The sequence below is a fragment of the Biomphalaria glabrata genome, chromosome 16 (genome assembly GCF_947242115.1).
Source record: "Biomphalaria glabrata chromosome 16, xgBioGlab47.1, whole genome shotgun sequence".
Classification (NCBI taxonomy): Eukaryota; Metazoa; Mollusca; class Gastropoda; family Planorbidae; genus Biomphalaria; species Biomphalaria glabrata.
This window is the reverse complement of record NC_074726.1, coordinates 16105069-16129402: the sequence shown is the minus strand read 5'-3', so window position 1 is coordinate 16129402 and position 24334 is coordinate 16105069. Positions and strand designations below refer to the sequence as shown.

Here is a 24334-nt window from a genome sequence, read left to right as displayed (position 1 = left end):
TACGGGGGGGGGGGGGTCGGCTGAGTGGGGGGGGGAGGAGGACGATCGCCCCTACCGCCCCCCTGGATCCGCCAGTGCCTGGAAGGGGGTTTTAAACTCAAAACCCCCCTTGGCTACGTTCATGGAGTATGTTGATTGTCGTCTGTTTTATTTTTGTTTTATAGAAGAAGGGGGTTTTAACCTCAAAACCCCTGGAGGGGGATTTTGAACTCAAAACCCCTTTGGCTGATCTGGGGCAAATGATGGTTTAACACAAACATGCCACCTAAGATAAACATAAAGCAAAAATTAGTAAAAAATTAGTAATAAAATTCCACCCGCCCCCGAGAGGGGGGAATTTCATTTCGGCAAAGGGTGGGGGGGTGTGAACGTTTAAATCGAATCTTTACCTAGTAGTAGGCCTATATTAAACTTCTTGGTACGTATATATGGCTCCTTTTGTCTCGAAAGGCAATGGATGCGCCCAAATGAGTCACTGGTTTTGGCTTAATCTTGAGACGGGGCAGAATCTGGTGTGGCTAATCAAGCCAATTCTAGAACGGCAGACTTTGCCACAATTCGTACATGTGTATGCCTCTGATTTAGGGCTAGCAGACAGGACAGCTTTCTTTTTATCCCTCTTGATTAAAGCCGCTTCAATTCTTTTGTTCTCAGCAAGGGTTGTCCCAGCACGCACAGTCTGTCTCCATGCACTCCGGTCTTTGGCCATGTTTTCCCACTTACTTTCGCTGATGCCTGAGGCTCTCATGTCTCGCTTGCAGACATCTCTATATGTTAGTCTTGGGCGGCCCTTGGGTCTGACTCCTTCCACAAGCTCAGCATCTAAGATATCTTTCGGGATTCTGCCATCTGGCATGCGGGTGACATGTCCGAGCCAGCGTAATCTTCTTTGTGTCAGGAGAGCATACATGCTGTTCATATTGGCCAATCTTAAAACTTCTTGATTGGAGACATGGTCCCTCCAAGAGATGCCCATTATGCGTCTCAGGCAGCGCAAGTGGAAACTATTCAATCTGTGCTCTTGGTACATGTATGTTGACCAGCTCTCACTGCCATAAAGGAGAGTGCTCACAACACAGGCGTTGTAGACTAGGATTTTGGTCGCTGTGGTCAATTTACCATTTTCCCAGACGCGCTTGGAGAGTTTTGCCAATGCTGTGGTAGCTTTTCCTATCCTTTTTGTCAGCTCGATGTCTAAGTCTAGGTTACTGACAATTGTTGAACCCAAGTAGGTAAATTCCTGCACCACTGAAAGGGTGTGGTTCCCAATTTGTATTATAGGTATTTCTGCGACGTCTTGTGCCAGGATTTCGGTCTTGGAGAGACTTATAGTAAGGCTAAACTCTTGACAAGCAGCTGCTAAGGCGTTCACTAGCTTCTGTAGACCTCCTTGTGAGTGAGATACGAGTGCCGCGTCATCGGCAAACAGCAGCTCCCTTATCAAGATACGACGCCTTTTCGTTTAGGCTTTAAGACGTGCCAGGTTAAAGAGCCTTCCATCGGATCTGCTATGGATGTATATTCCGTCTTCCAGGGATTTAAAAGCACTGGATAGTACGACTGAGAAGAAGATGCCAAATAGTGTAGGGGCCAGTACACATCCTTGTTTGACACCGCTCTTAATGGAGAATGGCCTGGAGGAAGAACTTTCAAACTGAACGGTGCCCTGCATATTTTCGTGAAAAGCTGACACTAGTTTTCTTAACTTATTTGGGCAGCCGATTCTCTCTAGTACAGCAAACAGACCGCTTCTGCTAACAAGGTCAAAGGCCTTGGTCAAATCAATAAATGCTATGAAGAGGGGCTGCTTTTGTTCTCTGCTCTTCTCCTGTAGCTGCCGAAGAGAGAAAATCATATCTGTTGTAGATCTACCTGCCCTAAAGCCACACTGCGACTCTGGATAAACACGATCTGCCAGGATCTGTAATCGCTTTAGTAATACTCTAGCAAAAGCCTTTCCGACTATGCTAAGCAGTGAGATGCCTCTGTAATTGTTACAATCAGAGCGGTCGCCTTTATTTTTATAAATTGTAACAATGTTGGAGTCTTTCAATTCCTGGGGGCCATTCCTTGTTCCCAGCACAAGCTTAGCAGTTCATGGAGTGGTTTGATTAGGGCATGTTTTCCAGCCTGAATTACTTCAGCAGGAATGCCATCTCCTCCGGGTGTTTTCCCATGTGCAAGCATGTCAATGGCAATGCTCAGCTCCTTTACTGAGGGCGTTTCGTCTAGATTGTTACGTATAAATCTAGAATAAATAGGATGACGGGGGGTGGCAGAGGCAGCGGACAAAATAGGTTTGAACCCGGGATCATAATATTGAGGCGATCAAACGACAGTGAATGGCGCGAATACCGCATAAACAGACAGCCATTTAAGCCTATATCTAGATCAATGTTTGGTATAATGTAACACTTTATAATCTGCATAGATTAATTAATTTTTAATAGGCCGCCTTTATTAAATAAGGGTTTTAATGATAAAAAAAAAACACTGTTAAGACTCCTTTACTTGAGTACTGATGTGTTGATCTACATCTAAACGTACGCTTGCATTGGACTTTGGTACTGGTGAACCAGCCGTGCCCAAAATTCAGATCGTCTTTCCTTGCCTACTTTACATTCAACTGGTGTTAGGACATGAGATGTCAGTGGAGACATGAGGGGGGAGGGAAGGGGGAGAAAAAAAAAGTCACCATGACAGTTGATATTCTATTTATAGAACGGATTCAGACCTCGGCGAAATCAAATAGCAAAACTTTGACAAACTTTTCCAAACTTCAGCAGCAATGTTGTGGCTACGATTGGATGTTTGTTTGTTTGTTTCGACAAGTCACAAATGTTAAATTAAGTCAATAGATATCGAGATAGAATCTAGATCTAGATCTAATTTAAATTAATTGTAAGTCTAGATCTATATATGAAATTATGATGAGTGTCAGACCATGGTCAATGATGGTCAGACTAGTCGTCACTAGTCACCTATATCTACTAGATCTATGTCCTATGTCACTACTATCGAATGATTATGATTAGAGTTAGAGCAATTAGACTATATAAATTGGCTTATCACTATCAGTAATGACTTAACTTAAGACACTTAAGTTAATCATTTTAATGACATTGACTAGATTCTAGATCTAATAAGTAATATTTATTATTTTTATATTATTAATTTCCAGACATCAGACTCTAAAGTGAAAAGTCTAATTTAGTTAAAAGTCCCTAAAATCTAAAAAGGACTAAAGTCGTAAAGTGTAAAAGTGCCTAAACTGCCTAAACTGTGCGGGCTTAACTTGCCTTAAGTGAATCTAGACGACTAGATTCTATGAGGCTGAGTATATCTATCTCTAGAGTTGTAGAGTTTAGTCCATAATTATAATTATACAAAACCAAAAATAATCATTCACACCGGTCACCAGACTCACTCATAATTTACATGCAAAATGTTTATATCAGATAGTTTCTATTTAATGATTTTATTACCACAGAAACAATGGTAAAATCACAAAATTCTGCCCCAAAGCCGCCAAAGGGTGATTTTTATATATACACATTCTATTAACAGTAATAATAATAGTAATAATATTTATTGTCGTGTAAGGAAATTACAATTTGTGTATTACACCAACATTATAACTATAGAAAAAACAAAATGTATGTACATTCATACCAGACTCATTTAGGCATGGTAAATTATTTATGCTTGGGTACTTTTTGACAACCAAGGCCCAACAAATTAGCCTTATTGAATTATTAGGCACTCTTATTAAGGCTTATTTGAAGATTCTTAAAAAAATTTAATGTATATTTTTATCTTTAGGCTATGAGCTTTTGGTGACCAGAGATATAGAGGGCTCAAGATATATATAGGTCTATATTATGAAAAAAATACCAGCTGTAAGTTAACTATAAATAACAATAATTTATCATTTCTAACTGCATTTTCATGATACAAAAGAAAAGTTGACAAGATGAAAAAAAGGACAATCATGAGAAGTCAGAATGAGAATGTGGGAAAAAAATGACTCCGAATTAGGAGTCATTTTATAATATAGACAAAACTAGATCAGTGATTTAGCACCTTTTTAATATGCTGATCTAATTTCTAGAGTAAAGCTGCCTTATTGAGCACCCCACTTTTGTTTCCCATATCGTACATCTCACCGCATTTTTATCAAGAATCTTTAGTTTGATGGTTAAACAGAAATACTGTGTATGGCAGTATGGTGCACACTGAATTTTTCTAATTTTTAACACATTTAGTTTTGTTTTCCTATGCAAGATCATTTTTCTACTAGGCCGTAAAGTACACTGGTATGAAAGTGTCCTTTTCAGACCTCATACACATAAATGGATGTGCTTCCTGTACGAAGGCTTTTGTATAGCCCTATGATGCATTAGCCAAGCAAGACCTACATATTTGGCTTCAGGATTGAAAGGAGAACATGTATATTACACTTTCCTTTCTTTCCATTAAACCTATTCAGAGCTATAGGGGGTTTGCGATAAAGATTTACCATTTTAGAAAATGCTACAATATCGAACAAAATTTTTTTTACAGTATTCATGTATTTTTATGCAATGTTTCCTTTAATGTTCCAAGCAAAAATAAACGTAATCAGTAAAGTTTTAGTATCTATAAGACAACAAAACATACACAATTTCTTAATACATACTTCTTAAATATTATTTTGACAAATAATGAATTTTTTTGTATAAATTAACAAACAATTATTCTTTTTTGCATAATTACTTCCCTTTCCCCCTAAAAAAATTATATTTAGTATGCTCACCTCTGCCATTACTATCTCTATAGCATTGACTTTGCCTACATTTTGAATTATCACTGTGACATGTGTATGACAATTAGTTTTTTTTTGTTTTCTTTTGCACATGGACGTTCACCTCTTGCTTGACTAGAAAATACCTAAAATGAAAGAATTAGATGATTAAAAATTTTTTTTTAATGCATTTTGTCTGATATGGTGTACAAGGCGTTTGATATCTTCAGGGAAAAAAAATTTGTTTGATGCGATTTACACTATGTCATACCTATCCCACCCCTCTTGACATCATATTTTATTTTAACTATGCGTGTTGAAACTTATCAACATATCTAATTTTATTGACCAATGGATGATGAGTTTATAGAGGTTTTCATTTTTTTTTTTAGGTCTAGCCAATACGAAGCTACAACAATTCAAATGCCATTCAGCTTAATTTGCTTGATAAGGCAGCTTTACTCTATATCCTTTACCCAGTGTGTAGCCTTTAGTCTCAATATGTAATTTTTATGACCAAGTTCAACATCTACTTGCAAGAAAATCCTCTCTTTTTTTTTAGTGGGAGTGCATTGGGGAAAGAAGGCTGTTGACAGGAGAATAGCTGACATGTTTACTGAGATTATCCATTATCTGTGCAGACATCACACACATTTTTCCTAGAGATTTTATACTTTCCCAGAAATGAACCAACTTTGTCAAATACATCCCGTGCTGTAATAGCCATTTCAAAAGAGAAGCTCATTTAATAAATCACTATTGTTTAGTCTATATACCTCACATAAACCAGTACTTGTGCAACACAGTGGTACACTTTACTATCAAGTGTCTTTTTTAATTGAAGTCTCCACCATTGTAGTTGTACCATAGAACCTTTCAATTTGTTTTCTATTTCTAGGTGGATGAAGCAATTTTTGTTTTGGCTGTGACTTTTCATAGATCTTCTAATTTCTTAAGATGTAAGTACTATTTGATAAAAGCTAGGGAGTTAAATCATTTTTCTTGTTTGTTCCTCACTACCATATTTAGCAACATCACCTTTTAGAAAAATTGAATTTGGAAATTTTCAGTGAATGGTAGGCTTGACTGACCCCTTTTTATAGTATTGGTTATCAATTTTGTTTGCACTATTCAATCTTGATGGATAGCTTTTTAAAATTAATTTATTTTCTTTTATTTGTATTTTCAAAGCACACAAATATATGCTGAACAAGCAACAACAAAATGAAACAGTAATGGCATGGGGTGTGACATTTGACTGGCATTAGCAAAATTTACACAAAATTTCTTAGAATAATTGACATTCACTTGAATGTATCCAACTTGACAGTTATCAAAAGATTTAATGTTATTTTAAATTTACACATAATTTCTGTATTCACATTAGCACTCTTTAAGTAATAGCCATTTTGTTTTAAAACTATATTGACAGGTGGTCATCTATGCTAGAGGCCTTGTCCAAAATCACATTGTCCAGAGGTGCTCGTGATGATGATGGCATTGACCAATTACATCACTTTGGAACTGTAGCCTTATTTGCTGCTTTTGCTGCCCTGATTGGCATGAACCAGTATGTTGGCGACCCTATTCACTGTTGGGTGCCTGCAGAGTTCCCAGGGCACCATACAGTAAGATTGGAATTAAGAGAGTTGCATAAAAAAATTAATATAGAACTCTATACACTATAGATTCATAAATGTTTCATATATGTACATATATATTTGAATTATTATTAGAAATAGATATTGTTACGAATCTCACTATGCAGGCTCTCTGCAAACTACACCATACACCACCAACGTAAAGAACTTGACAACTCAGGGCTCCAAAGTAACGTAACACTTTAATAGTTGAATAAATAACAGCCAATACTGTACAATTGGCAACACGTACACTGTACAAATATCTCTCCGGTAACACTGTTCCGCCGTATCAACTCTTGCACTGGCCTCTCCGTCTCGTTCCGGGCTTTCACTGGGTTCAACAGTCCAGGACTGACTTCACACACTAGGCTCTTTGTGTCGGACTCGTGACGCTCCTGAGCTCTGTTCACGACGGCGATCCTTCCCGAACCGTTCTGTTGACACTCGACTCGGCTGACCGTCGTAACTCGTCACGGTTGACCGCTCGTCTAGTGCTGGCCTGGGGCGATTTGCGTCGGCTGACTACACTCACACCACTACCCTCATCTGTGCCACCACCAGGTTTATCACACTGCCCCCTCCTTAGATCTGTCCGTCCCGGACAGAATTAACCTCATGACATTGGCGGTAAAGTTTCGTCGCTGCAGGCGGGGGTCGATCGGTGGCAGTTGGCTTGCCTGTTGTGCTTGACGGAGCCATCCATGTTGCAGTTAGCAATGGTCACTTCCTTCTTCTCCTCCAATTGGCCTTCACCTGTTTGCTTCGCCTTCGTGCTTTCATCGCCATCCACGTTGAATTCAGAAAACGTTTTCTTCTCCTCCAGTTAGCCTTCATCTGGTTGTATCGAAGTCGTGATCGCTTCGTCATCCATGTTGCACTCAGCAAAAATCGCCTTCTTCTTCTTCTCCGCCAGTTGGTCTTCATTTCGCTTCAGTGATGTCGTGGTTGTATCGTCATCCATGTTGTATTCAACAAAAGTAGCCTTCTTCTTCTCCGCCAGTTGGTCTTCATGTGGCTGCAGTGATGTCGTGGCCGCATCGTTCTCTTGTCCTTCGATATTGAGGGCAGCCGCTTGGCACATCGAGAGGTATAGGATGTAAGGGCTGGGGATACCAAGATCATTGGCCAAAGAGGTGACTTCATAGGGCTTTGCGGAGAAGGACTGGGATGGGTTTCAGATCCACAGGACAGGGAATGGTGGGACAAGTCATCATCTCCAGCCGTGTCTGGAGGACATGCCCCTGGGGCAGGTTGGTAACACTCCACTTCATCTTCGGCCTCAGGCTCCATTCGGCTTTCTTCATCATCATCATGACCTCTCTCTCTCGTCTCAGTATCGGGCCATTCGCCTGTTGGTTTCAGATCTTGTCAATGACTTTCATTGTGCAAATGTCCATTAACTTCAACGTCATGTTTCCTTGGATTTTTTTCACCACCATCAGGACTTTCATCTCCAGTCTTGGCAGCTGGACCAACGTCTGTTGGGCCCGGACCTGGCTGGTATCTCTCAGCTTGCAAATGTCCATCAACAGCTTCGTCAGATTTCATTGGGCTCTTATGGTCACCATCAGGACTTCTCTTGCTGAGCTTCGCACCTGGACGAACGTCTGTAGGGTCCAAGCCTCACTGGTAGCTTTCATCATGTAAACGTCCCTCAGCAACAGGCTTGTAGGCAGATTCAGCGTTCTCTTGATCTGTCTTGCTGTTTGAGGTCCTCATATCAGGTAAAGCTTCAGCACAAGATTTGTTCGAACTATGGGCAGCTTCCATTGTCTCTTCATCTGTCTCTTTTGGCTCCACAGGTCTGTACTCTTTGTTTTCGGATTCACAGGCTGCACCACCTTCATCAGCATTACCGTTGTCACTGCATATTTCTTCAAAGCTTTGGGTGGTAGTAGATCATTGTTTAATTATGGCGCAGCTCCTTTATCTTTCAAGTCTCTTTGGTCGCACAGGGTTTCTTCTACCATGTCCATCGTTTTCACCATGGGGCTCATCACTTCCTTCACTGAGATACACATTTTTTCAAGCTTGGTACAGGTCTCTTCGTTGGACTTCTTCCATGTCATATTCATAGCCCGCAACTCTTCCTTCCAGTCATCTAGCTGTTGGTGCAAGAGCTCTCTTAAAGTTGGTTTAATTTCGAACAGATATGTGTCCGGATCTTCCCCTTTTCCCACAATGTCTTCTCTGAGGCGTGCTTGTAAAGTTTCCTTCTTTCCACCATTCTTCATCCCTCGTTCACGCAGTTCCTGCCTCAGTTCTATAAATTCAAGTTCGTACAGCAGCTTCAGACGAGCCATAGTAGATCCAATCCAATCCGATTCTGATCCGATCCCACTTCTGACACCAGTTGTTATGAATCTCACTATGCAGGCTCTCTGCAAATTGCACCATACACCACCAACGTAAAGAACTTGACAACTCAGGGCTCCAAAGTAACGTAACACTTTAATAGTTGAATATATAACAGCCAATACTGTACAATTGGCAACATGTACACTGTACAAATATCTCTCCGGTAACACCGTTCCGCCGTATCAACTCTTGCACTGGCCTCTCCGTCTCGTTCCGGGCTTTCACTGGGTTCAACAGTCCAGGACTGACTTCACACACTAGGCTCTTTGTGTCGGACTCGATCGCAGACCAAGATCAAGACACCAGTCGTCTCAACTGTACTTGTCAGTACTCCGCACTGAACCGTCATAATGCTCCATACAGAACCACACCGTTGAACTGTGCTGTAGTTGACCGTGTTCTGAGCCCCTGTCGTGAACCACACTGACTGCGACACCTCCGCTCTTTATATAGGGTCCCTACTGGCCTTCTTGAACCGAACAGAACATCGCTCGACCTTTCTAGCTTCATCACATGACTACATTCCTCGTGACGCTCCTGAGCTCTGTTCACGATGGCGATCCTTCCCGAACCGTCCTGTTGACACTTGACTCGGCTGACCATCGTAACTCATCACGGTTGACCGCTGGCCTGGGGTGATTTGCGTCGGCTGACTACACTCACACCACTACCCCCATCTGTGCCACCACCAGGTTTATAACAATATTATCTTGTTTTTAAGATCACAATTAAATGCATATGTATTGCATTCTACAAATGTCTTAGAAATGTAAATTGTTGACTAGGGAATGTGAAAAAGATGAAAATAACTGTGTGTAGTCACTAAATGAACTTCTCTATGTGTTGTGTATTTTTTTTAAATAGTTTTTTGTAGTTTGTAGTTTTGTAGAATGTTGTTTTTTAATTGAGAAAAGAATAGACTCCGGAAATTTCCAATAAGAATCAATAAATTTAAAGCAGTATTAGACTTGGCTCTTATGATAGTAAATAAAAATGGTATTTGAAAAAAACCATTGTAGTTGGTATTTGTAAAAAAAAACTATTGTAGATGCAACTAGTAAATTGCAATTGAAGCTTTTATAATTTCTTAGCAGATGTAAGCTGTAGGCATTATTAGCTTGTGTTATAGAAAATCATAGTTAGCCTTTAATTGTCAGTCCTCCACATTATGCTACACACAACTCACAACTAAAACCCATTGGCAACAACAGTGGTGTGGCTATACATTGACCATTAAGAAAAAATTTATTGTTATTAACATATTGTTAAAGAAAAAAGGAGAGTCATGTAATTTTATAAATCATAAATATTCTCTGTGCTGATTTTGAGTATAAGGAAGAAAAAATAATGAAATGCCCTGTATTTGAGATTAGACCATTGCTGATATTCGGTCTTTGATTTATAACTTCAGACAGCTATTTCAACTAAACAGTTGTTGGTGTATTAACGTATTAACTTCTTAGTACTGATCTGGACAAAACTTCAACAAACTTCTCAAACTTTTTTTTTTTTTAGACAAAAAAATATAACTTTGAAAATAAATACACAGCACTATACATTGTTGACCTTTCTAGTAAATTACTAGTGTTTATTAGTATATCTTACATGAAACTGATCAGCAGGAATGCAATGGTTTAAGCTTATTTACATGTTGTTGTTTTTTTTATTGGGAAACATTTACAATAATTTCATATTGAAAGAAGAAAAAGTTTTATCTTTTTCATTACATTGTGATTTTATTTCCTTTTTGTCAACTATATCAGATTCATTTCCAGCCATGTTACAACCATTCTTTTCTTTTCATTTCCTTGAAATTTTCCTTTTACTTAAGAGTTTGATTTGTATTACACAGCATTCATAATATTGATCTGTATTACACAGCATTCATAACATTGATTTGTATTACACAGCATTCATAACATTGATTTGTATTACACCGCATTCATAACATTGATTTGTATTACACAGCATTCATAACATTGATTTGTATTACACCGCATTCATAACATTGATTTGTATTACACAGCATTCATAACATTGATTTGTATTACACAGCATTCATAACATTGATTTGTATTACACAGCATTCATAACATTGATTTGTATTACACAGCATTGATACCATTTTTGTTTCCAACCAAACTTTCCTCTAACAATGTATATGAGCCATTTTTTGGCTTCTATTTGCTAAGTGTTAAATTCAGAAGTATATTTAGCTGGCAGATGTGACACATATGAAATTTTCATTGGGACAAAATGAACTATTTACAGACATTTTATCTATTTTGATAGGTAACAGTGTTGTGTCTAGCCATTTTACATATTAATTAAAACTATTGTCTAATACATTGATTGTCTGCCCATTAAAGCCTCTTCTTCAAAAGTATTTGATAAATTGATCATTAGGTTTCTTTGTGACATTGAAAGTAAAAAGTAAAGTAAAGTTCCCCTTTCAGACCTTGTGGTCTATAGGGCAGATGATGTAAAGGTCATCTGTTTCTGTGGCCTACGGTTAACGAGGGTGTCATGAGCCCATCCTCAAGCTCTTTTGATGCTTGCATGTTATGTTTGGAAAATTTAAGAATAGATCATATTTGTATGTTTGTTTTTCATGAAATTTAAAAAATTAATCTAGGAAATCTCTTAATTATTGATATTTATTTAAAAAAAAACTAACTAATGTTTTTGTGTGTCTTTGAGATATATTAAAATTTTAATTCATCTCTTTTTTTTTTTTCTTTTAGGCTTATGCAGAAAATATATGCTGGATTTCCCAGATGTACTATATCCCAATGACGGAGGAAGTTCCTAGAGACAAAGCTGAAAGAATGAAAAGAGACATAAGTTTCTATAGATGGGTTGTTGCTGTATTCCTTATACAGGTTGTGGAAGTAGACTAAATGTTTCAAGTCTTCATTTGTTTGTGTGGTTGTTGGGGAAAGGGAAATACACATGATGTAAAAATGTTTTGTTTTTTGTCTTCTTGGCAGTGTTTTTTGTTTAAATTTCCCAACATGCTATGGAAAGAACTGCGCTCCTACTCTGGCATCAATGTTCAGAAAATTGTCAACATGGCCGATGAGGTGGTGATGTCTCCACCAGACAGTAGGGAGAAGAAGATTTCTGACATTTCTTTCTTTATGCACAAGTGGCTGAAGAGTTACAGAGTATATAAGGTAGTCATTGGTTCATTTTATCATGATATATGTCAGGTGGTTGTTAACTCTCAAGAGTGAAGACTTCCCCCAAAACAATTTATTGTAGCTTCCTATTCTCAATTTTATTTTATTTCCTTTGTATTTGGTGGTTTTAAGATGAGATGTAGTCTTTCTCATTGATTCTTTTGTCATATATGTATAATAGATTCACTATCAAGTATTGAACTGATTACCCACACACAATTATGTAAGTAGTTGTCACTGCTAATAGGTGACATTTGATTGTGCATGAAAGAGTGTCAGCTGCACAGTAATTACAATATTTTCATTCACTTAGTACTGTTGTATTATTTATTGTCGCGTATGGTTACTAAATGAGTTCTGCAGTTGTAATAGCACAACAAACATGGAGATTCAGAAATGGAAGCCTGAATTAGCAGATGACATTTGACATAAAATATAAAATATTAACATATTGGCAAGTCCAGCCATCAATGAATACAAGAAATTCTCCAATAATAATCCTATAATATATAAAGCACAATAAGCACACATCTGTTTATACTTGCTAGATTACATTTTTATGCGTCCTCTCATTTCAAAATCATGGTAACTACTTATTACCACTCACAGTATTACACATCCATATGCTTCAAGAACATGGCAACTACTGCTGCTCTAACCATGTGGTTAACTCCCAGAATTCTCAATTAGGTTTCACTTTCACATGAAACACAACAAAAAGTTATACTTTGTGATTCCCACTAATTCATGTCACAAACCATGATGTGACAGTAGTACTATGAAAATAAATTATTATCTTTTATAAAGGAAAGGATACCAACTTTTAGTCAAGGTAAAACTCCTAATCAGTTAGTCTTTCTCTCATGGCCAGTTTTTTAAATATATTTAGCTTATGTCCCTTTATCTTATTTGTGAGATGACCTGCCAGAATTGATACTCCTCCCTGTCTAGTTTTGGTAGAAACACTGCCATTTGAATCACTTGCTACCTGGATAAATAGAAATGTTAGCATATTTCCCTATACCAACCTTAAAACTACCGTGCTTGGCTCTTTAATAGTACACTCAATCAATCTTAAATTTTTAAATACCAAAAGCCACTTCTGTAGGCAGTGACATGACTTTTCTATTATTTTTCTTTCTTTTTTTAATGTTTTAAAATGAGTTTTTGGTACAGGATGGATTGATTACCTAAACTGGATAAGTGAAACCAGAAACATTAAGAGTAAAGACTAGATGAGTATAAATGTGCAAAGGATCTTTAGTAAAATTGAAATACATGTTTTAATTAATAATAATAAAAAATAGGCACAATTGGGAAGGAGAAATGAATCTATTTTGAAATTATTGTCAACTCTTACCAGTTGATCCCAAGTGAAAGCATTTAATGTAGACATTTTTATTTTGGTCTCCCCCCACCATGTAGTGCAGCTCTTTCAGATCCTCAGCTGTATGTATTTCAACTTAATGTTTTCATAGCTTATATATGAGAAATAGTTTGTGCTGACAATAAATGTCTGGCTTTTTGATTTAATAACTCTTTTTTTTATACAACTAATATGCTTTTTTTTTTTTGGCGTGTTTTTTTTTTTTTAATACAAATAAACAGGTTGTTTTCCAAGTAGAAAATCAATTTACCCCCCCCCCTTTCCCAAAATAAAATCCAACGGATCCATTTGCAAATATTTAAACCATTTCAGCAGCCAGATATAGAAAAAAAAATGTCCCTGTTTTCTTGGTGTTTGGGTTGCTGGGAGGGATTTGTTTTCTCAACCTGCAACAGAACTTTGACAAGAAATACATAGATGTTAAAATGATTACTGGAGTCAATGTTTTACATCATTAAATCCAAAGGTTTGATTTAAAAAAAAATAATCTATTGAAAAAACAAAACAAAGAAATCTCAGAATATTCAAAATACCATGTATCTGCATTCAGTCTGAACAGATTTTGTCACTGTTATGGCTTTTCATTACCTGGGTGACAGAGTGATATTGTATATAAAAAATAATATTATTAACAAATTCTTAATAAACTAGTATATATTATGTGTATTCCTTTTAATGAAGTTTTTATTTTCACTAATTAATAGAGTTCAATAAAAAGTTTAAACTTGTAATTTTTTAAATTACAATTAGGACTTGCTAACAGATCTAGATACTAACAATATTTTCAAATCATTTTAGATAAATTTTTGATTTTCAACATTTAGATACTGTAGTCTGTGTTCCAATCTGTCAATGAAATATCACTAAGCTATACTTTACTTGCTTTTAATGAATTTTGATAGGCTGGTAGGCTTATGTTATATAAGTACTTGCTAGATTTAAAGAGACAATTTGACTAAGCTACATAAGGAACCACATAGCATTACATCATTCATAGTAAATATATAAATTAAGTTAATTGGGAAGTAGCTATTTAAAAATGCCTCCATTAATTACAAGAAAATACAGTTTGTTATGGGTAACTTTATGTCTTTAGAGTCAGCACATTGACTTAGCATTACTTTGCTCAGCAGATACCCAATGTAACTGTCTGCTCTACAGTGTCCACAAACTCCTGTTTGATGTGACAAGGTTTTTAGCTACAATGTCAGCTTTAATTATAAGTTACCATGTCTCTTTATGTCGTCAATTTATTAAAAGCTGACATGATTGCATTCTCTGACTAAACTTTTCCTGTGTATTTCAGTACAATGTTGTTGTCAGGGTGAAAGAGAAGATGTCTAGTGTGCTTTGTTTTGCCTTTGGAAAAAGGCAGGGGACCTATCTGACTGGGCTGTTTCTGTTCATCAAGCTACTCAATGTGCTCAATGTCATCTCCCAGTTTCTTCTCTTGTCTTCCTTCCTAAAGGTTTGGACATGCTTGAATAATTGTTACATTAACTAGTTTATTAATCATTCTTGTTTAAGCTGCTTACTTTAGAAGTTCTAAGTATGCATAGTAGAGAGTGTGTTGGTGTGACCATAAGCTTCACATTTTGATCTTTATGGAGCGATATGATGTAATGTGCAGTTGGGAAGTCTTTTTGTCAGCGTAGCTAAAATAGTTTTTTACTTTTACACCAGCAGCATGTTCCAATATCTTCAAATTTTGTTGAGCCAAATTGTTAAAGATGTAAAAATGAAAACAACTAGTTATATGAAATGGTAAAGTAAATAATTTAAAATATTTTCTAAATGTGATTTCATTCTTTGAATCAAGTTTTTTTAAGCCTTAATTGTTCTAGTTATTTTCACTTTAACTTGTATTTTACATTATGTACATTTACAAAAAATTCTTTAGCTATAGATAGATATCTACTATCTAAGCATTGCCTAATAGTAAGAAGATGAATATAGTCCCATCAATGATGTTGATGTAAGTTTCTTTGCTTCTGAAATCAATTTTTCTTTTCTTAGAACCCAAAAAGTCGTCACATGTTTGGGCCATACTCCTTGTTTTTCTTCTGTGGTCTCTTACAGAAACTTGTTTCATTTTGTCTTTATTAGTTTAACTACTGGACTTATGGATTTGATGTCATGAGACACTTAAATGGCAAATGGGTGGATATTGACCACTTCCCTAGAGTGGTCATGTGTGATTTTGAGATTCGGCAGCTACAGAATGTACAGGACTTTTCTCTTCAGGTACACCAGGATTGTGCTCACGAGTTCACTTTTATTTACTTTATATATTTGAGTTTTCTTTACAAAGCTTCTATCAACTCACTCTGTATGCCTGTTAAAAAATTTGTACACATTATTTCTCTCACATCTGATCTTGGATCAAGTTTATTTTTTGCACAATTATTTCTTGTACCTGACAAAGAAGAATCAATAAAAAAAAAATTAACCAATTAGTTAATTTCTATTCGTAAGAAATTGTTTGTAACAGTTATCGTGGTACATGTTGAATGAGTCCCCTTGAGGTGGTACATGTTGAATGAGTCCCCTTGAGGTGGTACATGTTGAATGAGTCCCCTTGAGGTGGTACATGTTGAATGAGTCCCCTTGAGGTGGTACATGTTGAATGAGTCCCCTTGAGGTGGTACATGTTGAATGAGTCCCCTTGAGGTGGTACATGTTGAATGAGTGCCCTTGAGGTAGTACATGTTGAATGAGTCCCCTTGAGGTGGTACATGTTGAATGAGTCCCCTTGAGGTGGTACATGTTGAATGAGTCCCCTTGAGGTGGTACATGTTGAATGAGTCCCCTTGAGGTGGTACATGTTGAATGAGTCCCCTTGAGGTGGTACATGTTGAATGAGTTCCCTTGAGGTGGTACATGTTGAATGAGTCCCCTTGAGGTGGTACATGTTGAATGAGTCCCCTTGAGGTGGTACATGTTGAATGAGTGCCCTTGAGGTAGTACATGTTGAATGAGTCCCCTTGAGGTGGTACATGTTGAATGAGTCCCCTTGAGGTGGTACATGTTGAATGAGTCCCCTTGAGGTGGTACATGTTGAATGAGTCCCCTTGAGGTGGTACATGTTGAATGAGTCCCCTTGAGGTGGTACATGTTGAATGAGTCCCCTTGAGGTGGTACATGTTGAATGAGTCCCCTTGAGGTGGTACATGTTGAATGAGTCCCCTTGAGGAGTCTCAAGCCCTTGAGTTCTAATTCAAGACATGCAACTTTTTTTTTTTTTAATGTATTTAAAAAGCCATCATGGTAACATTCACCCAGATACCCCATTCTCCCCTCCTCCTTTTTTTCCCCAAAAGATATATTATTGTTAGTCTAGATCTATTACAAATTTAATTACATGATTCATCCAAAATAATTGACACAATTACACTTGATATATCTTTTTTTTTAAAGTGTTTATTTATGTTCTTGTTTCTAGCTTGCTCTTGCCAACTAATGTAAGCTTGAGTTTGTTTTGTTTCATTGTTTCAGTGTGTTTTGAGCATCAATTTGTTCATTGAGAAAATTTTTGCTGTCACATGGTTTTGGCTCTTCTTCCTTGGGATTGCTTCATTGGTCAACTTTTGGAAGTGGACCTATGACACACTCTTCAGGTACATAGCTGCTAAGATGGTAATTAATTTAACAATGAGAAGCATTCTGTCCCTCAACCAGTGGCATCATTAGGGAGGTGTAGGCTGAACGGGATGACACCCAAGAGGGAAAAATGCATTTTTGCAAAGTAGGCAATTTTCAAAAAATAATTGTCAGTGGCTAGATACCTTAATATGATTATGCACTAGCATTGCATAGATCTATGGTGCTTATAATGTTTTCTGCTTCAAATAATTTGTTTGAAACAATGTTTAAAATATTATACTATACCTTATATCACCAGCAAATGTTAAACTGTACTTTCAGCTTTGTATTAGCTGCATGGAGATGAACATTGCTTTAATTTTAAAAACTGTTTCATCAAAGCTATTAAAAAACATAGTTACATCAGGAGCAGAAACTATTGTCAGTGTTTATCAAATGATGACAGTCTTCTTCCATATTCCCAAAATATCACAATACATATGAAGAATATTTGTTAACCTTTGAAAAATGGAAAATACTTTTGGCTGTCGCACTTAGAATTTTAAAAAAAATGACTGGACAGTCATTGCTATCATTGGTGTCAATAAGAAACAAAAATAGAGTAACATTTTGAACAAGTTACTTAATACCACATTGTTTCTAGCAAAGCAAAATATGGCATTTCATGACCATAGCAACAAGTTTTTATTGAATAAAGTGAATTTCCTTGCAATGTTGGAAATGTTATCCAAAAATAATCCAATGTGGACATCTACAAGCATGATTTTAATAAGTTTTCTTTACCCTGGTTGCCATTTAAAGAATAATACAAAATGTTTTGGCCATATTTGTATTTGGAATGTCTAATAATTTCAGCCCTTCCATTTTCTTATGGTGACTTACATTCCAAGGTCCAATCTCCTTATAGTATACATTTGAAAATTACATAGAAACCATTGCAAAGAAATGTTTGTCTAATTGTTAACAGTTGTAAGATTCCACAGTACCCTCAGAGGTGTCGCATCTGGCAGCAATTCAGTAGTACTATTGCAAGGGTGAGCAATTGGATGGTTGAGAATGCTGATGAGCGAAGACAAGACAGAAATAATTAAGATTGGCACACTCGAAACAGCATCACAAAAGTTGAGAGCACAGATTTTTATCACAAACTACCAGGAGGTTCCTTTTGTTCATGTAGTTTGCAATCTTGGAGTTTTCTTTGACTCAACACTATCTTTCAACCCACAGATTTGTCTGGTCTGCAAGGGTTTTTATCTGCAGCTGTGCAGATTAGTCCAAATCTGATCATATTAGACAACAGAGTCAACAAAAAAGCTAGCTGTGGCATACATACTTTCCAGCCTTGACTACTGTAACGCCATGCTTGCATATATACCAGATGACAAGCTGCAGCGAATTCAGAACAACATTGTATGAATATTCCTACAAAAAACAAGATGAGATTCTGCTACTGCTCTCTTGTGCACACTCCATTGGTTTCCTGTGAAAGCGAGAATTAACTATAAGGTGGCATCTACAATAAGAAATGCCCTTGTACCTTAGCAAGCTGATCACTCCATATATCCCTCAGATAGCTCTGCAATCCATGGATGCAACGCTGTTGCCACGTTTCCTCCCAAAAGTTACAATTTGCGGGCTTTTTCAGTTGCTAGACCAAAGGTTTGGAACTCACTCCCCATTCATCTCAGACAGACTACATGCTTCACTACATTCAAGGAGAACATTAAGACTTGTCATTTTAACTCTAATGGTTACGTTTGTAATATTATTACAGCACCTTGAGTCATTATGTTTGTTAAAAGCCCTCTATAAATTAAATTATTATTATTATTAATTTACTACAGCAGCTCAAAATTTGCTAAAAACTAAAATGATTAACAATTTTGTATTTTGTTTTCTTTCTTTGATAGCAAAAGACGTGAACATTTTATTGACAAGTACCTGATGATATTAGGTGAGGAGGAGTCTAGGAAAGAGAAGACATTGTTCAAAAGGTTTGTGCATGATTACCTTCGTGATGATGGTGTCTTTCTTCTGCGGTCTGTAGGCAACAACTCCAGTGAGCTAGTTCTGATGGACCTCATCAAAGTATTGTGGTCAAACTTCAGACAAGAGAACTTGAAGGAGAAACTCTCTGTTGCCAACAGCAAGCCCAAATCTGTGGATGGATCTGCAGTCCAGGGTTAAACCAGCTTTTTAAACTTGATATTGTTTAGATATCCTAAGTATCCAGCATCTTTGATTTATAGTCGCACATATAAACATTGGCCTTTTATTTTATTTTTTTGTTTTACTTTATTCGAGGTTTAGAGAGTCTCCTACAACCTTTTATTTTTTTCCTTTAGTAGAATAAGTCACATTTTCAGTCTAGTACACATTTCTGCAAGCCAGTAAAAAAAAAATCTGAAAAATCTGTCATCATCTATAATACATAAAATATAAGCTTTCAGAATACCCATAACTATGTCAGTAGGCTAGAAGAATTACCAACAATATTAGCATAAATTGTAATTTTCTTTTTTGTAGATATCAGATGGGAAAAAAAAGAAGTTTCCATCTTTTTTTTTTAATTTCTCCTTGTCTCATTGTATACTGTTTGTGAATGCTTACAGGACTAGAGGGAAGAACTATCTTAGGCCTCTTAATTGGAACAAATTACCAGAGCCTATTCCTCTAAGGCCCTACTTTACAGTTTACATGTGAATTTCTTAGTTTGTCCTACCTCAAAATGTCAAATGATAAAGATATTATGCAATAAATAGACTATACTATATACATACTTATGAATGTCAAAGGTCTTCCATGTTCTACTTTAACTATACTATACCAACTACTTTCAATTTTATTTTAAATTTTAAAAAAACATAAAAGAGAGCTTGAGCAAACATTGTGGCAAAATGTGTATCTTATATCATCTAGCTAACTAAAACTGGGATATCTAGCCTTTATTGGATTGAACAAGACCTTAGTAGTATTATTACACTGATTGTTTGTTGATAACAAAGCGAATGATATTGGTACTAATAGTTCCTTCCACTAGTCAACAAACCTTGAACCATGAACAAAAATGTTTTGTTTCATAGAGGAATGCATTTGTTGATTTCTTGTTTTAATAGTGCACATTTTTCTCTTTGCTTTTAGACATGTTTATAAATGTTGAAGTTTAATGAAGATATTTGTGTGAGTGTGAATATGTCTGTGTCATGTCTGATGACTTGCTGACCTTACTCATACCATCTGAAGTGTTGCTACACTCTGGCACAACATTTAATTAAGACACAAAATATTACACTGACAAGGTAGTTACTGTAAAAACTGCAAGTGTTTGTTTTTTTCCAAACACATCATATTAAAAGCAGTTTTGGTTTTTCTGTTGAGAGCCCAAATCTCAGTGCCTTTAATATCTTTGTCTGCCTATTATTTCTTTTTGATAGAATCATTGTCAGCATTAGTTTATTGACTTTTGAAAAGACTATATTGGCTTACCATATGCCTTAAACGATTACTCATGCTATTTACACAAAATTGTAGGGTATTTTTTACCCTTGCCATATTCATTTTTTTAGATATATATTATTTTTTTTTAATTAAAAAAAAAAAAGAGATTGTCTTATTGACTAAAGACATTCCATTTTGATCTTGACAAAGTTGCTGCATTTGTTGGTGTCTGATATTATGTTCAGATTTGAATCTCTCTTTTACATCTTTCTTTATATAGTTATACTTTTCACACAACTTTGTCTTGCTAAAGATATGCAAATGTTGATATGTATATATTAAATGTAAGCGTAAGCTACATCAAATCTGTGGTAACATACTGCTGCTATGTCATTGAAATATATAAGATTGTATCTACATAATGGCCTATATTTTTTTAAAACACATTTTTTGTTATATATGTTTGTAATAAATAATTCACTTTCATTTTAAGTTTAGATTTTGAATTCTAAACAATGACAAAGGAATATTCAAAAGAAACAAAAAGCATATTATGTGTTGGTGCTGTTGTTTTCACCATGACCCTTTTGGCTTGAGGAGTTTTATGGACGTTTCATAAAACACCTTTTATACTATACATTTTAAAAGGGAAAACTAGGGCCTAAATATTTAAAAGAATATATGCAAAAAAGGTCCCTTTATTTAAAAGAAAATAAGTTAGAAAAAGTTTCACTTAAATATTGTGAACTATAAGATGTCAAATACATTATTAGATTAGAATTGTGCTTGCAAAAAAACAACATGTATTAATGTTTTGAAAGGTGTATTTACATGTGTATACATCTACAATATTTAGCACCAAAATGTCAGTCACCAAAACTGAGTTGCCAAAATGCCCTACTTCAAGGAGAAAAATTGATTGACTGAGGTGAATGTGATGACCATGTTTCTTTAGGACATTATTGCATGACAATATGATCTGGCATGACAACAGTACCTTTGGCAACTGCTTATTGTCATGGCAACATATAGTCAGTGTGGCAACTAATTCATTTACTGATGTTAAACATTCCCTATTTTTGTTAACATGGTCATGGTATTAATACTAAGTAACTTAAATGTTATTCTAAGATCATTTTTTTTTATTCCTAAAGCTAAGATGATATTAAAACAAGCAGGACTTTATTTCTTCACTTTACATTGCTTTAGATAATGTGTTGTTCTTTAGCTTTTGCCCTGTATTGTGATGTATGAACAGTTTATGCCTTTAGTGTAATGTGTTTGTAAATAATAGTTTTTGAAATAATGTATATTTTATTTATTTTTTAGCATTTATTGGAGTTTTTAAAGTTTTGTTGTTATTTGTTGTACATTTCAGCAAATCTTTTTCTTGAAGAACCTGCAATGATTATAATTTTTATATTTCTCTAGATATTTATAGTTCTATAATCTCTTCTTTTTATTTGTGCTAACTTGATTTCAATGTCTCTGTGCATCTAATGACTCAAACATATGTGTACTGTATAACATATTCATTAGGATGAACAAGGATTTAGGTTGACTTGATTTGATTCTAATGGTTTGTAAATAGCAATGGAGTTTCTCATTGCTGGTTATACACATATGGCTTGACATCTTACTTTGGAGTGTATCTTTAACCACTGTAATTTCTTCTAGTCATAAATGGTGTTAAAAGATAAACTCTTAAGATAAAAAATTGTATCAATTTTTGTTCATCAGAAGTGCAATACCATTGATTAGAATGATTCTATTTGACATCCATCTAAATCAGATAAATCTGTTGTTTTGTCATCAGCCTTCCAATAAGTAATCCAAGTGCAGCCTATTTAGCTTCCAAAATCCACTTGTATTCCATGAGTACTTAGCATTGTTTGGAATATTAATGTATGAATTGTAGCATTGAAAATCTTGAAATGCTCTTATTGAATTGGATGATACATAGTCTTTGAGCAACTAGCCATTCTAGGATTTGTTTATAGTACTGAATTTGTGGGCTTTGTTGGTTTTTCTTTTTTTATATTTTGTATAGTCATTTTTATGTCATTTGGGTTTTGGTAAAACCTAAGAATATTTATTGTTCATTACATGCCTATGCCTGATAGTTGAATGATTCTATATGTCAATACCTCTCTTAATGATTGGATAGTGCTGCAGTATTTCAATGTTGTTGAAGAAGTCATACTTAGTTTCCAGCTCAAGATGTAAGCCTACTTATTATGTCCCTTTGGTTGTGCTCATTTCAAAGCTGTCTTAAGTCTGTTTCTATTTCAAAACATTTCATTGAATTATTAATTGAATTGAAACAATGTGCTTATAATGTACAATATTTATATATAAATGAATGTTTTTATTATGTACAATATTTATTTATAATTTTTTTTAGGATGCGTTTTTATAGATATGCTACTTTTAGAGTGCAAAATCTCTAAATCTGTAGATTACCTAGTAAATCTGCACATTACCTGACTTGCTTTGTTATTGTGCATCATTTGCATTTTACCTGGTAATGTGCACATTAACGGCCTCTGTACTGTTAGAGATTATTTTAGGGATTAGGATTAGTGTTAGAGTTAGGGTTAAGGGTATGGTAGGGATAAGGATTAGTAGTAGGATTTGGGTTGCCTAGGTAATTTACAAATAAATCCTGTTTCTTTTCACTTAATATGAGTGTCTATTAGGTAATGAACACTCTGTTTAGGTAATTTGTAAATGATCTAGGTAATGTGAATAAATAAAACAATTTTCAGCTCATTAATCAATTTTCACATTTTTATTTTAGCAGTAATATATGTTCCACCTTTTGTGTGCTAGTGTTATTAATTAATTTTAACTTTTTCTTTTCTTTTTTTCTTTCATTTGTGTGTGTGGGCCCAAGTTTCTGTTTTATTCCTAAACTTGGCATTATGTTCAGATGGTGAGTGTCTTTTTTATATCTAAAGAAAGTTCAAGGGAATCTCTTTGTAATTGTATTTCTTGTGTTCTCTACATTTCTTTGACTTGGTTGAAATCTCAGATTTCTTTGACTTTATTAAAACTTTTTTTCTTTTTGGTTTAAATAATAAAAGTCTGTCAATGTATCTTGTCAATGTATTTTGTGTCTTTTTTTCCCTTGTTTTGTTGGACTCCACAAATCGGACAAAAATATTGCTAGTGTACAGAGACATTCAAATAAAGATTTGATCCACATCCACACAATCCTGATACAGTCCCAGCTGCGATGGGGAGGACACGTCTGCAGAATGGAAGACCGCAGCATCCCTAAATGACTCTTGTATGGCCAACTAAGCGAAGGAAAGCGCTCGTAAGGTGGTCAAAGAAAGCGCTTCAGGGACACCCTCAAAGCTTCTCTGAAGACGTTCAGCATAGACCCAGCCACCTGGGAGACAGAGGCACATGACAGAGCATCATGGCGTAGCGCTGTGAAAACTGGCGCACAGGTTGCTGAGGAAAAGAGAACAACGCTGGCAGAAGAAAAACGCCAGAGAAGAAAAGCAAGGCCAATGACACTAGCTCCAGCTGGAATAACCTGCCTAGTGTGCGGCCGAACATTCCGGGCTCACATAGGTCTTACCAGCCACATGAGGAGGCTTAAATCCCCAGTGCAAACCCTCAGCCCCCTGGATGACAAAGTGGTCATCATCGAACCACGATGGACGAACTGTATATATATATATATATATTGCATTCTTTTATTTCTTCGTGGCATCTGCCTTTTTTAAAAATATAAATACACCGTGAAGTGTTATTTGTAGCGAATAAACTTTGACCGTGACTAGTTCGATGTCCAATTTTCTGTTGCCAGTTTGTCCATCAGTTTCTAGTGTTCTGACCACTAGGTTGTTACTTTTGACAAAGCGTGCAGGTGAACACTTTGGGGCTCTCAAAATAAATGATAATTGTTGTTGCTGTTTTTTTTTTT

At 35.8% G+C, this 24334-nt stretch overlaps 1 protein-coding gene across 11 annotated transcripts; it reads left to right on the top strand.

Annotated features, from left to right (window-relative positions):
- Positions 1–2734: 2734 nt before the first annotated feature.
- Positions 2735–23497, top strand: LOC106063414 (innexin unc-9-like). 11 transcript variants are annotated; one of them, XM_056013519.1, is made up of 12 exons: positions 2745–2809; positions 3823–3899; positions 5176–5262; positions 5682–5742; positions 6216–6411; positions 11529–11666; positions 11775–11960; positions 13392–13415; positions 14660–14821; positions 15460–15597; positions 16849–16970; positions 18867–23497. In XM_056013519.1, coding segments are annotated over exons 4-12 (1245 nt in total). In that variant the 5' UTR covers positions 2745–2809; positions 3823–3899; positions 5176–5262; positions 5682–5740; the 3' UTR covers positions 19144–23497. The 11 variants fall into 11 exon arrangements, 10 of the variants coding, with proteins under 10 accessions (XP_055869488.1, XP_055869489.1, XP_055869494.1 ...); XM_056013517.1 differs by having other exon boundaries at positions 2756–2901; XM_056013518.1 differs by lacking the exon at positions 2745–2809 and adding an exon at positions 3024–3535.
- The last annotated feature ends 837 nt before the right edge of the window (positions 23498–24334 follow it).